The following is a 14,027-nucleotide window of genomic DNA, read 5'->3' as shown; positions in this document are numbered from 1 at the left end:
AATCATTCCACACAGGGAGACTGACCCTTAGGGAAAATGACGACATTGGCATAAGGCTGTGGCAGCATGAATTCGTGCAATCTATCTTCTTTCAGTCAGTTACAAGAAAACATTTGAGACATGCTGATGGGTTTCATTTTCACTAAAATTCAGACTAAAGTTCAGTGAGTGATTTTAAATGCAATCCTGCTGGTGTTCCCATTCCATGATTTTTGATCACAGATTTTTCTTTGATGTTGAGGGCAAAATCAGACACTCACATGCTGGGATTTGCCAAGGATTGAGTCTATCAGCTTGTTATGAGGTCTTTGTCAGAGTAATATGTGCTGCAACTGGTCTAAACATTGTCACCACTGCATCCTAATACCAAACAAGAAAAACATTTGCTAAACTCTGTTTGACAGTGGGTGACAGATAATCTGATACTCTGTGATCTTTTCAAGAAGGAAGAGTCTTCTCAGACTTCCTTCAGATAAGAGCACTCTCCTGTCATCTGCAGTTCAGCCCTCAGCCTCCTCTAGAGGGGCAGAGCCTTGCAGAAGGGGATTGGAACAGGAGCCCGGGCGCGGGGCTGCCGGGCGCCTACGCGATTAGGGACTGTTCCAAGTCGTTAAGCACTAATAATCCATTACTGGTTTTGCCCTGAATTTTCTACCCAATGCTTATTTTCGGTCATCACACTTGTGGAAAGCACCTCGCTCAAGATGAAAAAGAGGGTAGTAGCATCCAGTTTTTAATTTGCTAAGGGTAACAAACTTGCGGACTACAAAATTCAGTGGCTGCTACTTTTTGTGAGTTTCAATGTACATACTTGTACATACAAGCAAAGTGAATTTGTAATTAAGTTTGGAGAAGAACTTAAAAAAATAAAGCCCAAACTGGCAATACAGGAAAGCTTTGTACCAGAGTTGCGGTATTGCTGGTAGTAAACACTAAAAGAATCAAAAATATACCTAAAACTCAGAAACTTACTTCTTTATTGGTATTTTTATGTACTGACTTACATAATTCTCTCTTTTTGTAAGCTTTTTTGTATGTAAATATTTATTGTTGCTCAGATTCCAGGGATTCAGAATCATACTGAGAAACCTTTAGGAGTATTTTGCACATGTGGAAAGAAATTACTCTCTGTGGGTGAAAATTTAGGAGACCTTCATGAAATCATGTATGTCCCTTTGTGGGTGCTCACATATGAAGTGACAAACATCCCTCAGTGTTTCTACTGTTAATGTTTTCTGCCTCTCAATCTCATCCTGCATCAATGGAGATAACTGTGAGGACTATACGCCTTCACTTTAAAAAAACCTAAACACTTAGCTCTGCCTTTCGGGAATGTTTGCACACAGCAGGATGTTTGCAGACAAGCTGTGGGGGTTTGCATCAGTAAATCAGTAAGTGATATGTATGAGAGAAAGCTCTTACAAAGCCTGACAGCAAAATTCATTTAAGATGCTGTTGTGAATTACACTCACAGCTCATGGCATATGGTTTCCCTCCAGCTAAAAAAGCTGTTGGGTAAGAGAGAAAACTTCATTGCAAAACATGGAAATGCAAAACAAGGGCAAAGAAAAAAGGGGCACAGGACAGAGGTCAGATTTCCCCTTTAAAAATAGGGCTAAGGAAAGCTTAGATGAAAGATTAGTAAGGCTGGAGGGAATGCCATGGAAAAAATGTCATCAGGCATCTGACCCTCTGTGCCTTCACTGAAGTCTGCATCTGTGGGGGAGTGGCAGCCACAGTCTCCATTGGAATCACACTCCTCTTTGGGTCTAAAATAAGGTTTTTGACCTAGATACTATGTTCTTATAAAAACACAAGATACCAAACGTGCTACAGCGTGTGTATGTATATCTCTATCTACATGAGTATCGCAGGATGAGACCCAGAAGCTATTAGTCTATTAATTATTCCATCTGCGTGGCATTTCTCACGTGGCTGTTCCTAGTTATCTCAAGCCACAGATATTCTCCACAGGAGTAAAGGTTTCTGTAATTTTTGCAGGAACAATGATTTAGTGGCACTGGAAAGGAATAAAACTGTTGAAAAAGGATGGACATACAATGCTGTTCACATCGAGGTGTGCAAATGATTTGAGATATTTCATTTTAGTCCAGAAAACAGTGAAAGGTCCTACCACACACACTCAATCAGCTCAGACTGATTAGAGGAAGTTTTTCTTCCTTCTAGTGCTGTTGGAACTGGTTCTAGGGGCCATAACTGGTGCATTTATTTTCCACAGGAAAGATCTTGTGGCAGAGAGCTATAAAAATAAACACAAAAATACCTGGAAGCTGGAATTCAACAGCTGTTCAGGAATTGTTTTACTGCTCTTTCTAGTCCACTAGCACACTGGAGTAGGTCAGTATCAAGGAGTAAGACCTCTCCTACCAGCTGAGCCAATAAACTCAGTTTTAACTACATTTGTACTCAGTTAATTTTGTCACAGCTTCAGGGCTTTGAGAGAAGGAAAAGTATGGAATAGGCTTTTGGATCAGATTTGCAGACTGGCTGCGCAAAGCATGACACCCCTTTGAGGAAAAAAAAAGTAATTGTGCTGCTGTGTGAGTTGCTTTTGCTCAATCACTGCCCATCACGTTCCATCCTGTCAGTTCAGTACATAGAGAAAATGTGTCTGCAGTTAATGTCTATATACACAGAGCCAAGATTTGTACAGAAACCTGTAGGAAAAGGGAATCTTCCTCTCTGTCTATGGCTGACTGCAACCACCTCTTAGCACATATGACCAAAATTAGGAAGTTATTCTGGGCCTGCAAAGAGATGATGAAAGCATTTTAATACAGATTCATCTCAGGAAGCATCATGCTACTACTGAACAATGCTTTCAATGCTTCCTAAAACCACCATTTGAGCCTACAGAGAATTAAATTAGAACAGAACTTTTTGTAGTAATCACCTGATCAAAATAACTTGCTGGAGCCATCACATATAAGGACAACTGCCCTAGGAAGTAGATCACATGCTATTTTCAATTAGTAACAGGGCCAGGGAGAGCAAATTATGTAAGAACTATTTCCTAATCTCCAGGGAAGGGAGAGCAGTGGCTGTCTTGATCATTGCTGTAAGATGCAGCAGGACTCCCTTCTTGCCGCAGTCTGTACTTTTGGGACCATGGAGAGAGCACGTGGAGGGGCTCTGAACTCTGAAATGAGTCACCCAACCATGCTCCCACCTTCTGGCAGAAAAAACACATGCACTGACCAACTTACAATTTACCATATTTGTGACAGCCTTTCCTGAAACAGACAATTCTGTGGTAAACTTCACTCCATGAAGCAATTTTTTAGGATGGTGTATTTTTTTTTTTTTTGAATTTTTTAACTTTTCAGAGGCTCTGTTGTATTTGGCTTTTTGTTCAGCAGCCCTTCAACATTACTCCAGGAGATCTAATGTCCTGAATTAACCTCCACCTAGCACCAAGAGAAAGCAGGGCATGTAATATCTCAGTATTATGATATACAACACCACCATGGCTAAGTGCAGCAGAGACCACAGGTTATTTTGTCGCTTTGAACTGAAAAGACACATAAAGACACTTGGCCAACCAGCAGAGAGGGTTGTGGGTGTGGTTGATCTTCAGAAGAGCTGTTCTAAGCCCTGTGGGTGTAAGGCACCCCCCATCACCTTAGTCTAGGTCTCACTGACTGCTGTGGAGGTGCTGATAGCAATACATGCACAGGTAATGGATGAGGGAAGTCAGAGAGAAACCACTCCCTTTGGTGTAGGCTGCATATTTTAAGGTCTGAGAGGTTTCCGAGCAGAAATTTATCTTCAGACTTCTTGAATGCAGAGTAACTTTCTGTCCCTCCAGCATCCCAGGAAGTGGTGAAGATAAACAGAAATTTTTGCCAAAGCATGCTTGCCAGAATGGCTTCCTAGGGCATCACATCCTGTTGGACACAGAGCTGGAGTTTTACTTTAATTCACTCTCTTCTCTAAGCTGCTTCATCTTGGCTGGACATCTGCTAGTTCAGTGAGCTCTAGGAGCTAAGACCACACAAAAAAATAGAGTAAATTCCAGAAATGGGAATTCTTGGAGTTTCCTAAATCTACATGTGTTTTGTAGAACACTCTGTAGAATATTCAGAAACATGGTATTATTTACATAAAAAGTGCTTTTTTGCCTATAGGTACAAATATCACTGATGCAACCAGTCATTCATCTAACAGCATGAAGCTGGCAGAGGAAGTGAGAGTAAGCTTGTATAAAAAGGATGAAGATGAATTACTATTGATTTGAACAGGAGTGCAGCTTTCTGTTTCCTCTCATTAAAGAAGAGCAATAATTTAATTCTGAGTTGATTGAAACACTCAGCCATGAAATAAAATATATTGATGTATTCTTATAAAAATAAAACAAGAAAAAGCATGAGCTTCTCAAAAATAACAAAAATTGGCAGTAGAACCTTTTTTCAGTGGCATTATTTTATTTTTTTCAATGCTTGAAGCAGATAATAGACTACAGAAGGGTGCCCTCTTCTCTGCTCAAGGTAATCTGAGCCTAATGTACTCCCTTATTTGTGGGGAAGAGCATCTGAGTATCACATGCAAATAATAATGGAACACAACTCCTTGGCTTCTTACAAAACTACCCACTGCAGAAAACCCTTAAACAGCAAATGAACAAATTGTACAGTAGTCCTGCATTCTCATCCTTACGGTGCTCAGAAACAGGGAGGCACATGAACGCGTCTATGATGTAACCTGGGAGTCCAAGGTGCCATTACAATCAATGGCATTTGGTTTTTATTTACTGTAAAACAGCTGCTTACAGCACAATTTGCATGCACACAGCATCCTGTAGCGTGGCCATCTCCTTCCTAGCTCCTATTCCATGGTGTTGCAGGCCTCCCACAGGTCCTGGTCATATCTGCCAGCCCAAGATGGGTGTTCTGTGTCTCTCAGGGCATCTTATGTGGCAGTAGGGCACCTATGTTTAGGCAGCTGCTGGCAGGTCAGCTGAGGAGCAGCAGGTTGGGCACCTCTGACTTTAATGAGTGGCTGACTCCGCCAGGAGCAGGAACACCGAGTTCACTGGCGCATCCTTCCAGCTGGGTATCTGGTTCCTAACCCAGAGATCTTCTGTGACAGTGTAAAGACCATTAGGATCTTTGTACGGTTGCAAAGTTGCCAGCATTCTCAATGGACTAACATGGACATTCATCTCAGGTGACTCCTCTCGTCCCTAATGCTGTAAACACCGGCAGCTCTTCCAAGCAAAAGAAGAAAACCTCCTGGTGTCATAAAATGAACGATGGTGGAATGATGGAAAAATGGCTTCAACTATTGCTTCTCTAACAGCAGTGAAAAAGAGAAACCTTTATTTGAAGTCTTCAGAAATAGCACTTCATTTGTGGCTGAGAGCAGAGAGTGGGCTGGGTGGGAGAAGGGGCTGTTTCTCAGTCACACAGTTCCTCAGGCTGAAGAGATAAAACTGCTTGCAGTGGGGCTGAGAAAACTCTAATTACAACTGCAGTTAATGATCCTATTTGCTTGTCTTGTCCTTCATTTTACAGATTTTTACATTCAGGACAAAGTCACTTTAGTGCCTGAATAAGAATAATATTTTTTTTCCCTTTTTTAATTCTAGAGCAATTATTAGATTAGAACCTCTAATTTACTGTAACCTTTGCATCCCCATAAATGATGAGTCTACTACTCATCCCTATCCCAAAGGAAATTTCTCCAGGTAATTTATTTTCAAACCTGATTTGCTCTTAAGGAACATTCTGGATATCCCCTGATGAAACATGAAATACATTCCATGACTTATTTTCCAAGGACTGTTGATGTGCTAGGCAGCTACAAATGCTTTGACAGCTGAAGTCCCCCCAGATCTCTCTGCTATTGTTTGGTTATGCAACCACCTTGTTTGGTAGTCCCCTAAAATTAATATGAAAAAGCTCATTCAGTTTTTTCATGGAACAGAGGAGCACTGTAGCATGGTTGGTTTTTTTAGAGCTCTCTTAAAGTGATATATTTAGGAGGTATGAGGGGAAAGAACTGGGTAGGCCTTTATTTATCTTCCCAACAGGTGCAGTATAGGGAGGCACAAAGACAGCATTTGCTAAATTCAGTTTTGCCAAGTACAAAGTGCTCTCTTTTCTGCTGGAAGGCTGTTCCCTACTTTCCTCCTGAACTCAATGAGCTCCTCATTTCAGTGTGACAATATTAAATATTTTATTCTTGTGCACAGATGCACTGTATTTCACAAAGGGTGGACAAGCTTTTCAATTCAAGTACAAACAACAGCAAGTAAGCCAGATCAATCTTGCATTATCCTCCTTCAGCAGTATTGAAGTCAATGCATTGTATGAGGAAAAAAAGTTAGTGTAGTGCCTTCAATTAACACCATAATAAACCAATACACAATAGCCCAAAGATAAATCATGGTGAATTTTCAGTCAAATTAATCTGATTGAAATTTAGCAGCGATGGAAGTGGAAGGTCAAAGCATAAATCTGGGATGCTCTGGTATCTCAGAAGGAAGTGTGGGAGCCACACTAAGGAGTTATCAAGAGAGGGAAAAGGCAATCTAAGAACAAGCCAGCTCCCAGCCTACCACACGATCTGTGCAGGAGGAGCTGCTCCGTGGGGCGCAGGGCGAGAGCACAGCCCACCCTCAGGGATCTGGTTACAGCACTGAGGCGTAAGTTTGCTTTCCATTTGTGGAGGGCTTAAAATTTATTAGCTGGAGGTGATGAAGAGAAACTTTCTAAAAAATTGAGAGGGAAAATAAGATATGGGGTTAGGGTTTCACTCTTTCGTCATCCACCAAAACTCATTTACCTGTGATTTGAATACGGAGCTTTGCAAATGATACACAGGGCCTGACTTTGAGTGTGGTTTGGCTGTGAGACTGAGAATGAAGGAAGTTAAAAATAATGGGAATGCATTCTACAGTCAATGCTAAAGTGGGGCAATGATGATGGCAGAAGATGGATGTCTGTGTGCTTTTCTTTTGCATCACCATGCAGTGAGGAGAGAGCAGCTGCACTACCCATGTGGTGCCATATAAAATGGTTATACAGGTCCAGTCTTCTGTATGGAAAGCACCAAACAGTGTTGAAAAATGTTCACATGCTGGGATCTTGAATTTTCAGGAAAAATTTCCATCAGCAGTTTTAATTTTCACACAAGCCAAATCTGTATAGTGGAGCAGAATTTCCATTCAGATTCTTTTTCACCTATGAAAAATTGTCTAAACTTGAAAATATGATATTAAAAGCAATCTGACTTTAATTACCTCTTAACCTTCATGCTTTGATTGTTTTCTCCCTGGAATGCTGCTCTACATATCTACTTGTATGATTTATATGACTAAGTGACTTGTTTGACAGTGACTGTTATCTTGATACATCAGACAGTTGTATTATTTAGAATATTGCAAATATAATGAACATATAATGATAGGAAAAAAAATCTCACAATGAAAAAAAATCTAATTATGTTTAGCAAATAGAAGTAAAGGGTGTTTCTGCTGGATGTCTTCATGGATAGCCGTGTTGCCATATCTCCAAAGCAGTCTGCACTGGTATCTTTGCCTCCTTTCACAAATTGCTTCATGTTTTACGGATTGTTCTTCTAACAGACCGTATATGCAAGTAGTTTTCTTTACAACTTTTACATCTATGCTATTTGTAGATTGAATAAAATTTTACTGAAACTCTGTCTAAAGTAGGCACACTGAGTTTAATTTTGATTCTTTGCCAACATGTGGATGCTCCAGGCAGCATCATTCAAGCAGAGCGTGCAAACACTTAGAAAATGAAGTTGGCAGAGAGTCGATAAATGCTTTGGCTCAAAATTTGGAATGGTCCCGTAACTCAGGGCCAAGCATTATTTCCTAGATTGGGGAGAATAAATAAGGCAAATTTACAGAGCTGCCTAGCGGGGACAGACTTGCACCTGTCTCTGTGGGATGATGCCCACAAATAGTTTGAAAAGGTTGCTCTTGAGAGACTTGGCACTTTTACAAAAGTGTGTCCAAATGCCATGGCCTGTGACAGCTTAAGAGGGCACCTAATTAATGAGCAGCTCTTATTATGAGTATTGGTTAAAGGAAAGGGGGGGAGAGGAAAGATTGACTGAGTGATTGCAATAAATTGCAGGAAGTAATTATATGAGGGAGGGTTATTTTATTAGTCACCAGGAAAGCTAAAGGCTGTTAAATTTAAATGAACTGGTTAAGGCTTTTGGCAACTCAGGCACACCCCGGTCGTCCACTGAGATCAGTTAACCCATTGATGTAAACTTCACCTTGCACATATATTTTGAGCCAGCTAAGACAAAGCTGTCCTAGAACCAATGACCATCTACTACAAAGAAGCTACAGCTGATCTTATACATAGGATTTGACTTTTTAGGAGTACCATAAAAGCTTTAAATAATTAGTCATGGAAGCCTGTTTCTACAGTGGCAAATTCCATCAGGCTAAAGCTCTCCAGCAACATTCTCTAAGCTGAGTGGTGTGTTTAATTTGGTGATCCTATTTGTTAAGAGCTCTTTGTGAGGCTACACTGTCACCAAGTCAGGAATTTTCTCACTTTGTTAATCTAATAATCTTAGAATAGCTCAAAGAGCACTTGGCCTGAAAAAAAAAAAAAGCCTGGGAGCTTGTTACAGCACCGTCTGTGAAAAATTAAGCTACGTACTTCAGAGACTGCAGTTATAAAAACCCACAAATCTGAAATGTTCTAAACATTCAAGTGTAGCCAGCTTCTTATTTCTCAACTACTTGCTTGTGTGTGCTGCTTTTAATTTGCAGGACCCATGAAAATGAGGAGTAAGGGATAATTCAAGTAGGTTGCTTCTGTTGGAAATGTCAGAAGAACCATGCTTAGGTGCCCATGTGATTCAGAAACCTTAAGCCTCGTTTTCACCTCTCTTTTCTATTGTAGTCCTTCAACAAGCTCACCAAAGGTTTCTCAGACAGTCCTTCCAGTGGTAATTTCTAGAATTAGCCCAAGATTCACCTTCACTGATTACTTTTCTTCAACCCTTGATGCTTTGGGAATGACCCTGAGAACAGGCATTTGATGATCATGTGAGGTTCTGAATTCTTACTGGTAGAGCTGGTATGAGTAGCAGTACTGTACTATTATTGGAACCAAATTCTCCTGCCACTAACACAGTAGGTACTCACAGACACTTACAGTACAAGTACTGTCAACAACTCAGGGGGGCTCTTGACCAACAAAAGAATCTTTAGGAAGCAGCTAATCCCTGAAGTAGGATAATATAAACCTGTTACTCTCCTGATCTCCTGGCTGCAAATAAACTGGGTGCAATAGGGAACAATCAGTGTACAACCCCATTGTAGCACTTCTCCAGAGCTCTCTACTCCTTGTGAATTCTATTAAGGCAGAATGCTTCAATAATTTTTAGGTCCTGCATATTGACTCATTAAAAATCACATTTGTTCCACTGTCAATATAATGTTCAGAGCTGCTAAACTTATTTTATAACACAAACATGGAGCTGCATTGGTAATCACTGCACTGGAAGAACATTTTTGAAACAATCTAATTTTAAACAGAATAAGAAACATGAGCCTCCAAACTAATTTTCTTCAAAGCACATATCTTTTGAAAGTGCATAAATATTTTAGGGTTGGGTTTTTTTTTGAGTTGACAGGCACAGAATGCATTCTGATTAAAGTGTATAATACCCAGTCAAATAACAGATCAAATAAAAAGGACACTTAATACATGTGTAAATAATTTGAATTACAAATAAGACACTCTAGAAGGGGCTTGGCTCTAGGTTTGATATGGAGGATTAGGCTCTTGTATTAATACGTGCACTTGGTGCAGCTATTTTCAGAAGGATACTTCATCTATCATTGTCCTCGAGCCCTGAGGAGGGCCAGTAAGTAAAGTGATCATGTTGGTCTGTCAATACTGCTTGCTTAAGACTCAGTCGTGCAAAAAGTTTAGTTTTCATGTGTCCTCAGCTGAAGAACGTGCCAAAAATGAGTAATGTTCCCGACAGTTACTCTGCTCTTATCTTCCACAAAACCAGAAAATATTTTAAAAAAACCTTGTAAAATGTTTGCAAAGTTGTTAAAAGTCAATACTACTGACAAGTCAGTTTTAAATCAAAAATACCTATTCAAGCTACACACATCAGCCTGGGAGATCTTTCAAGACTGATGGGAAATAAATGCTAATTAATGACTTCTATACTTGTCATACCTTAAAGATTACCTTAAAGATTAAATTCAGTTTTGCATTTGGGAATCCATTAGGGAAGCTGTGTGTACAGCTTTCATTCACCAATATTTGAAAAGCACATACTGTCTGCATATTATGGCTTTGAAAAAGCTCTTTATATATTCAATGTCAAAAAATAACCACCAAAAATTCTTACCAAAACATACAGATTTGAAAGAAAAACACAAGAAGAGCTATAGAAATAATGGAAATAGAAGAAGATTGTTTAGCTTAAATTTTCAAAATGGTAAAAAAATCAATATTAGCTTTTAAACAAATTATTAAATAATAGGCCCTCAATATTTTTCACCTTTTTCCTCAGTCTCCAAGGGACAATTCTGTCTCTCAGTAGCAGACTACATACTCAGTTTCTTTGCTATGAACTTAATAGCACCACAGAAGGGGCCAATATTACTGACTGTAACTGACTGTAATCCTTCTGAAACATAAAATAACCATTTCTGTAATGTGGCAAAATACATTATTCCAGTTCAAGCTGTACAGAATAAATTTCTACATTCTTCACTTACGCATTTAGATGTATAGAATATATTTGCACAAGAACCATAAAACTGTTTCATAAGCACATCCTTCCCATTCAACAATTATTAGAAAATTGCATGAAAACATATCAATGTCCAGACTCTTTCAATCTTAAGAAATGCCTTTTCCCTCTTTTCCAGAGTTTAGTTAGCTTAGAAGAGAGAAACAAAAAATTGCACTACAGGAATCTTGTAGTCTTTAAAAAATGAATACAGCATTTGCCCCATCAAGTAGCTTCTCAACACAGTCATAGTTCATAGTCTATTGTCATTCACAGTCATAGTTTATTGTCTAAAACTATTTGTGCTATAGCCCTGCCTGAAAATAATTTCTTAGTCTAAAAAGATCAGTGATCTCTAAAGATTTAGTGATGTTACGTGGCTATTGTTCTGCAAGGTGGTCTGAAAGGTGTTTCGTGTGTGCGCGTACTCATAATTCCTGTAATTAAGAAACGCTCAGGTAATCTTCTGTCATGCTTACCATCTTTCTTGGTGGGTTCTGGCATTGTTACAAGGATTCTTTATTCCCAGAGAGTTTCAGCCTTTCAGATGCAGCAAGTAGTAGCCCCAAGTCCAGCGGAGAGTGTGTGAGATCAGTGTGACAAGCAGAGGGTAAGAAGAATTCCTCTGCTTTATATACTGCGGCTGAAATATCAATCAAAATAGCACCTCCTCTCTTTTCAATGCAAACACTTTGAAAATTGACAGTTATGGGAAACCCTTCACATCTGTTGTCTGCAGCCTCTGCTCCCTTGGCTTTTGGAAGGAATCTCTGCTGCATTGCATGGGGCTGATGAGAACATCTATAACTTTCTAAATTCAGCTGCACAGCTTGCTCTCTGCGTCCCTCTCTGTAACTTGCAGACACGTATGCACACGCAGACAGAGGCTGAAAAAGTGACTGCCATGCTATTAAAGAGCCCCTCCTGCCTGCAAAACCTGTAGGAAATGCCTGTATACATTTATGCCTCTTCTCACAACATAAAAGTGACAAGTAGGCACAAGCAGCATGCTTGCAGTGTAACATCATTTTTTTTCCTTCAAGAGAACATGGTGTGCACAGACAGAGTGAGAAGTAGAATGTCTCTCAGTATTAATGAAAAGTATTATTGTACTCCTGGTTTTAGCAGTGAAGATACTCTGTATTTCCCTTCTGTTTACATATGGTACACTTTCTTGGGTCCTTTCCCTGTAGTCACTCTCATTTTGACAGTGGTGGAGATTATAATGCTCCTTTCAGCATAAATAATTCATTAACTGGAGAGATTGCTGCTGAGAGTTGAGATATTCTCTTCTCCACTCATCCGGGAGATCCAACACTGCTTGCTTTTGCCAAGCCAGGAAACCAGACAGAAGGAATGGAAATCCTATCTGTAGCACATACACAGAACCACTAAACTGAGCCACTGGGTTGCCCTCCTCTTAGATTCCCACTTCAGCTACAAACATGTAGGCAAGAGAAAGGCAGATCAGAGTGATTCACAAAGTAAATCAGAGGGTACTAGCATTTACTTTCTTATGCTCTTTTAGAATTTTGAGGCAAAAATGTAATAATTAGCACAATAGATGAAGTGGTCCTCAAAGGTTTTGTGCTATTGAAGCACATATTCATGCCATTAATCAGGTATCAATATGTGCATTAATCTAGTATCAATAAGATACTAGAAAGACTGCTCAGTGTATGAATGGAGCCAAATGCTACAGAAAACCTATTTTACATCTTTGAATAGGCTTTGGAGATGTAATAGCTGTCATCTGCCTGGTTATTCTAGAGCAATGCATGAGGGTTTCCTCTGCAATCTGTTGTTTTTTTTTTTTTTTTTCCTGGCTATTTAGCCTTTTTTATAGACATCTTATAAAGGATGGGCATTTTGTTCCTTTTTTTCAAAGACTATCATCTGATTTTTTCTGCTCTACTCAATGTGGTGCTTATCATTTGACCAATTCATGTGCCTGTAAAATACAGAGTTAGGCAAGACTTCTGCCTACAAGAACTTAAACAAGGAGTTTAAAGCTATCTTCCTTCTTTATTTCCCACCACTATCAAAGTAAAGCTGCTCTTACCACTGAATAATTCCTGTCCTTGGAAAGGAAAGAAGACTGCCCTGGAAAGGTAAGTGGGGGTTTTGTCCCTCTATGTGAGTGGGGTGGCAGTAGTATGAACAGACTTAATAACATGGCAGAGATCACTTTTTATTGCTCCCCTTTCTTCTGCCCACATCCAGGCACCCAACTCTGTGATGCTGGAATCAGAGCGGGATGAGGAGCAGCTGCTGATGCTCTCCAGCCTGGTGTTTCCTCAATGGCCCTTTGTAAGATGCAAAGATATTTTGCTTTGCATTCCACCCATCATGTGCCAAGAGGTGCTGAGAACTATGCTTCTGGAGATTCCTGCTAATACAAACAGGATTAAACTATGGTCACACTCTAGTACTGATGGGTTAGAGAGGACCTCCACTGCAATCTCGCAGTGAGAAAGGATTGATGGCAGGTGCTTATCCTTACAGCCTTAAAGGGCTTCCTTAATAGCAAGAGGAAGAAGGATATCCAGGAAGACAGAATCTGATTCATAGTCTTCATTTAAGCTACTAAATAAATCAGTACTGAGATCATATGTGCTGGACCAAGTGAAAGTGTGTTGTTCTCATCTGCACAGCAAAACTTCCTCTCCATCCTTAAATTGTGAGACTGCAGTCAAAATCTGTACAGGGAATGGCTATTGGATGTGCCTAAGTTGTGGTTAGGTGTAGCATTCTCCATGCTGGCTGGTCCAAAATGTTACGAGGGAGCAGCTAAGCATCCCCCCGTGTTATAATCATAGAACAACACTTGTGCTTGGTTTGCAGGTATAGGCATAAGCAGAAAAATTAAATTGGCTCTATAACCTCTGGTAGGCAAGAAGGGAGGAAGGTTTGTTATGAGTAGAAAAAATAGTGAAGCACTATATTTGCCTTTGTAGTCAATGGAGAGATCTGTGCTTCTGCAGGTCTCTGTTTTGTGAGGGCCAGCTGTGAGTGCAAGGAAAAGGCTCTTCAGCTGCATGATGTAAATTGAAACTGCAGACCAGCAGCTATCTGAAAATTTGCTCATCCTTTCATTCTTTCCCACCCTTACATTATTATACTTGCATAATTCATTGCATTTCATGTCATGCTCTCATTTACTCTGATAAAACATATTCCTGTGCTGCAAGCTCCCTGTGATGTAAATTTTATTTTTACTATTTTCTTTTATTGAAGGTGCTGCTGGGGTA

At 39.8% G+C, this 14,027-nt stretch overlaps 1 protein-coding gene across 3 annotated transcripts in view; it reads right to left on the bottom strand.

Moving 5' to 3' along the window:
- MYBPC1 (myosin binding protein C1) overlaps positions 1-11,403 on the bottom strand; it is a 70,389-nt gene extending 58,986 nt beyond the window's left edge. For 2 of the 3 annotated variants that reach the window (XM_041485984.1, XM_041485986.1), the window contains exon 1: positions 11,256-11,402. In XM_041485984.1, the coding sequence (XP_041341918.1) occupies positions 11,256-11,280 (25 nt within the window). In that variant the 5' untranslated portion in view covers positions 11,281-11,402. Of the gene's footprint in view, positions 1-11,255 lie in introns of all 3 variants that reach the window. The other variant, XM_041485987.1, reaches the window with a different exon arrangement.
- Between the last annotated feature and the right edge of the window lie 2,624 nt (positions 11,404-14,027).

The sequence above is a fragment of the Pyrgilauda ruficollis genome, unplaced genomic scaffold, assembly GCF_017590135.1.
Source record: "Pyrgilauda ruficollis isolate IOZ18807 unplaced genomic scaffold, ASM1759013v1 scaffold73, whole genome shotgun sequence".
Classification (NCBI taxonomy): Eukaryota; Metazoa; Chordata; class Aves; order Passeriformes; family Passeridae; genus Pyrgilauda; species Pyrgilauda ruficollis.
Note: the sequence above shows the minus strand (reverse complement) of the source record. Positions and strands in the feature narration are given on the sequence as shown.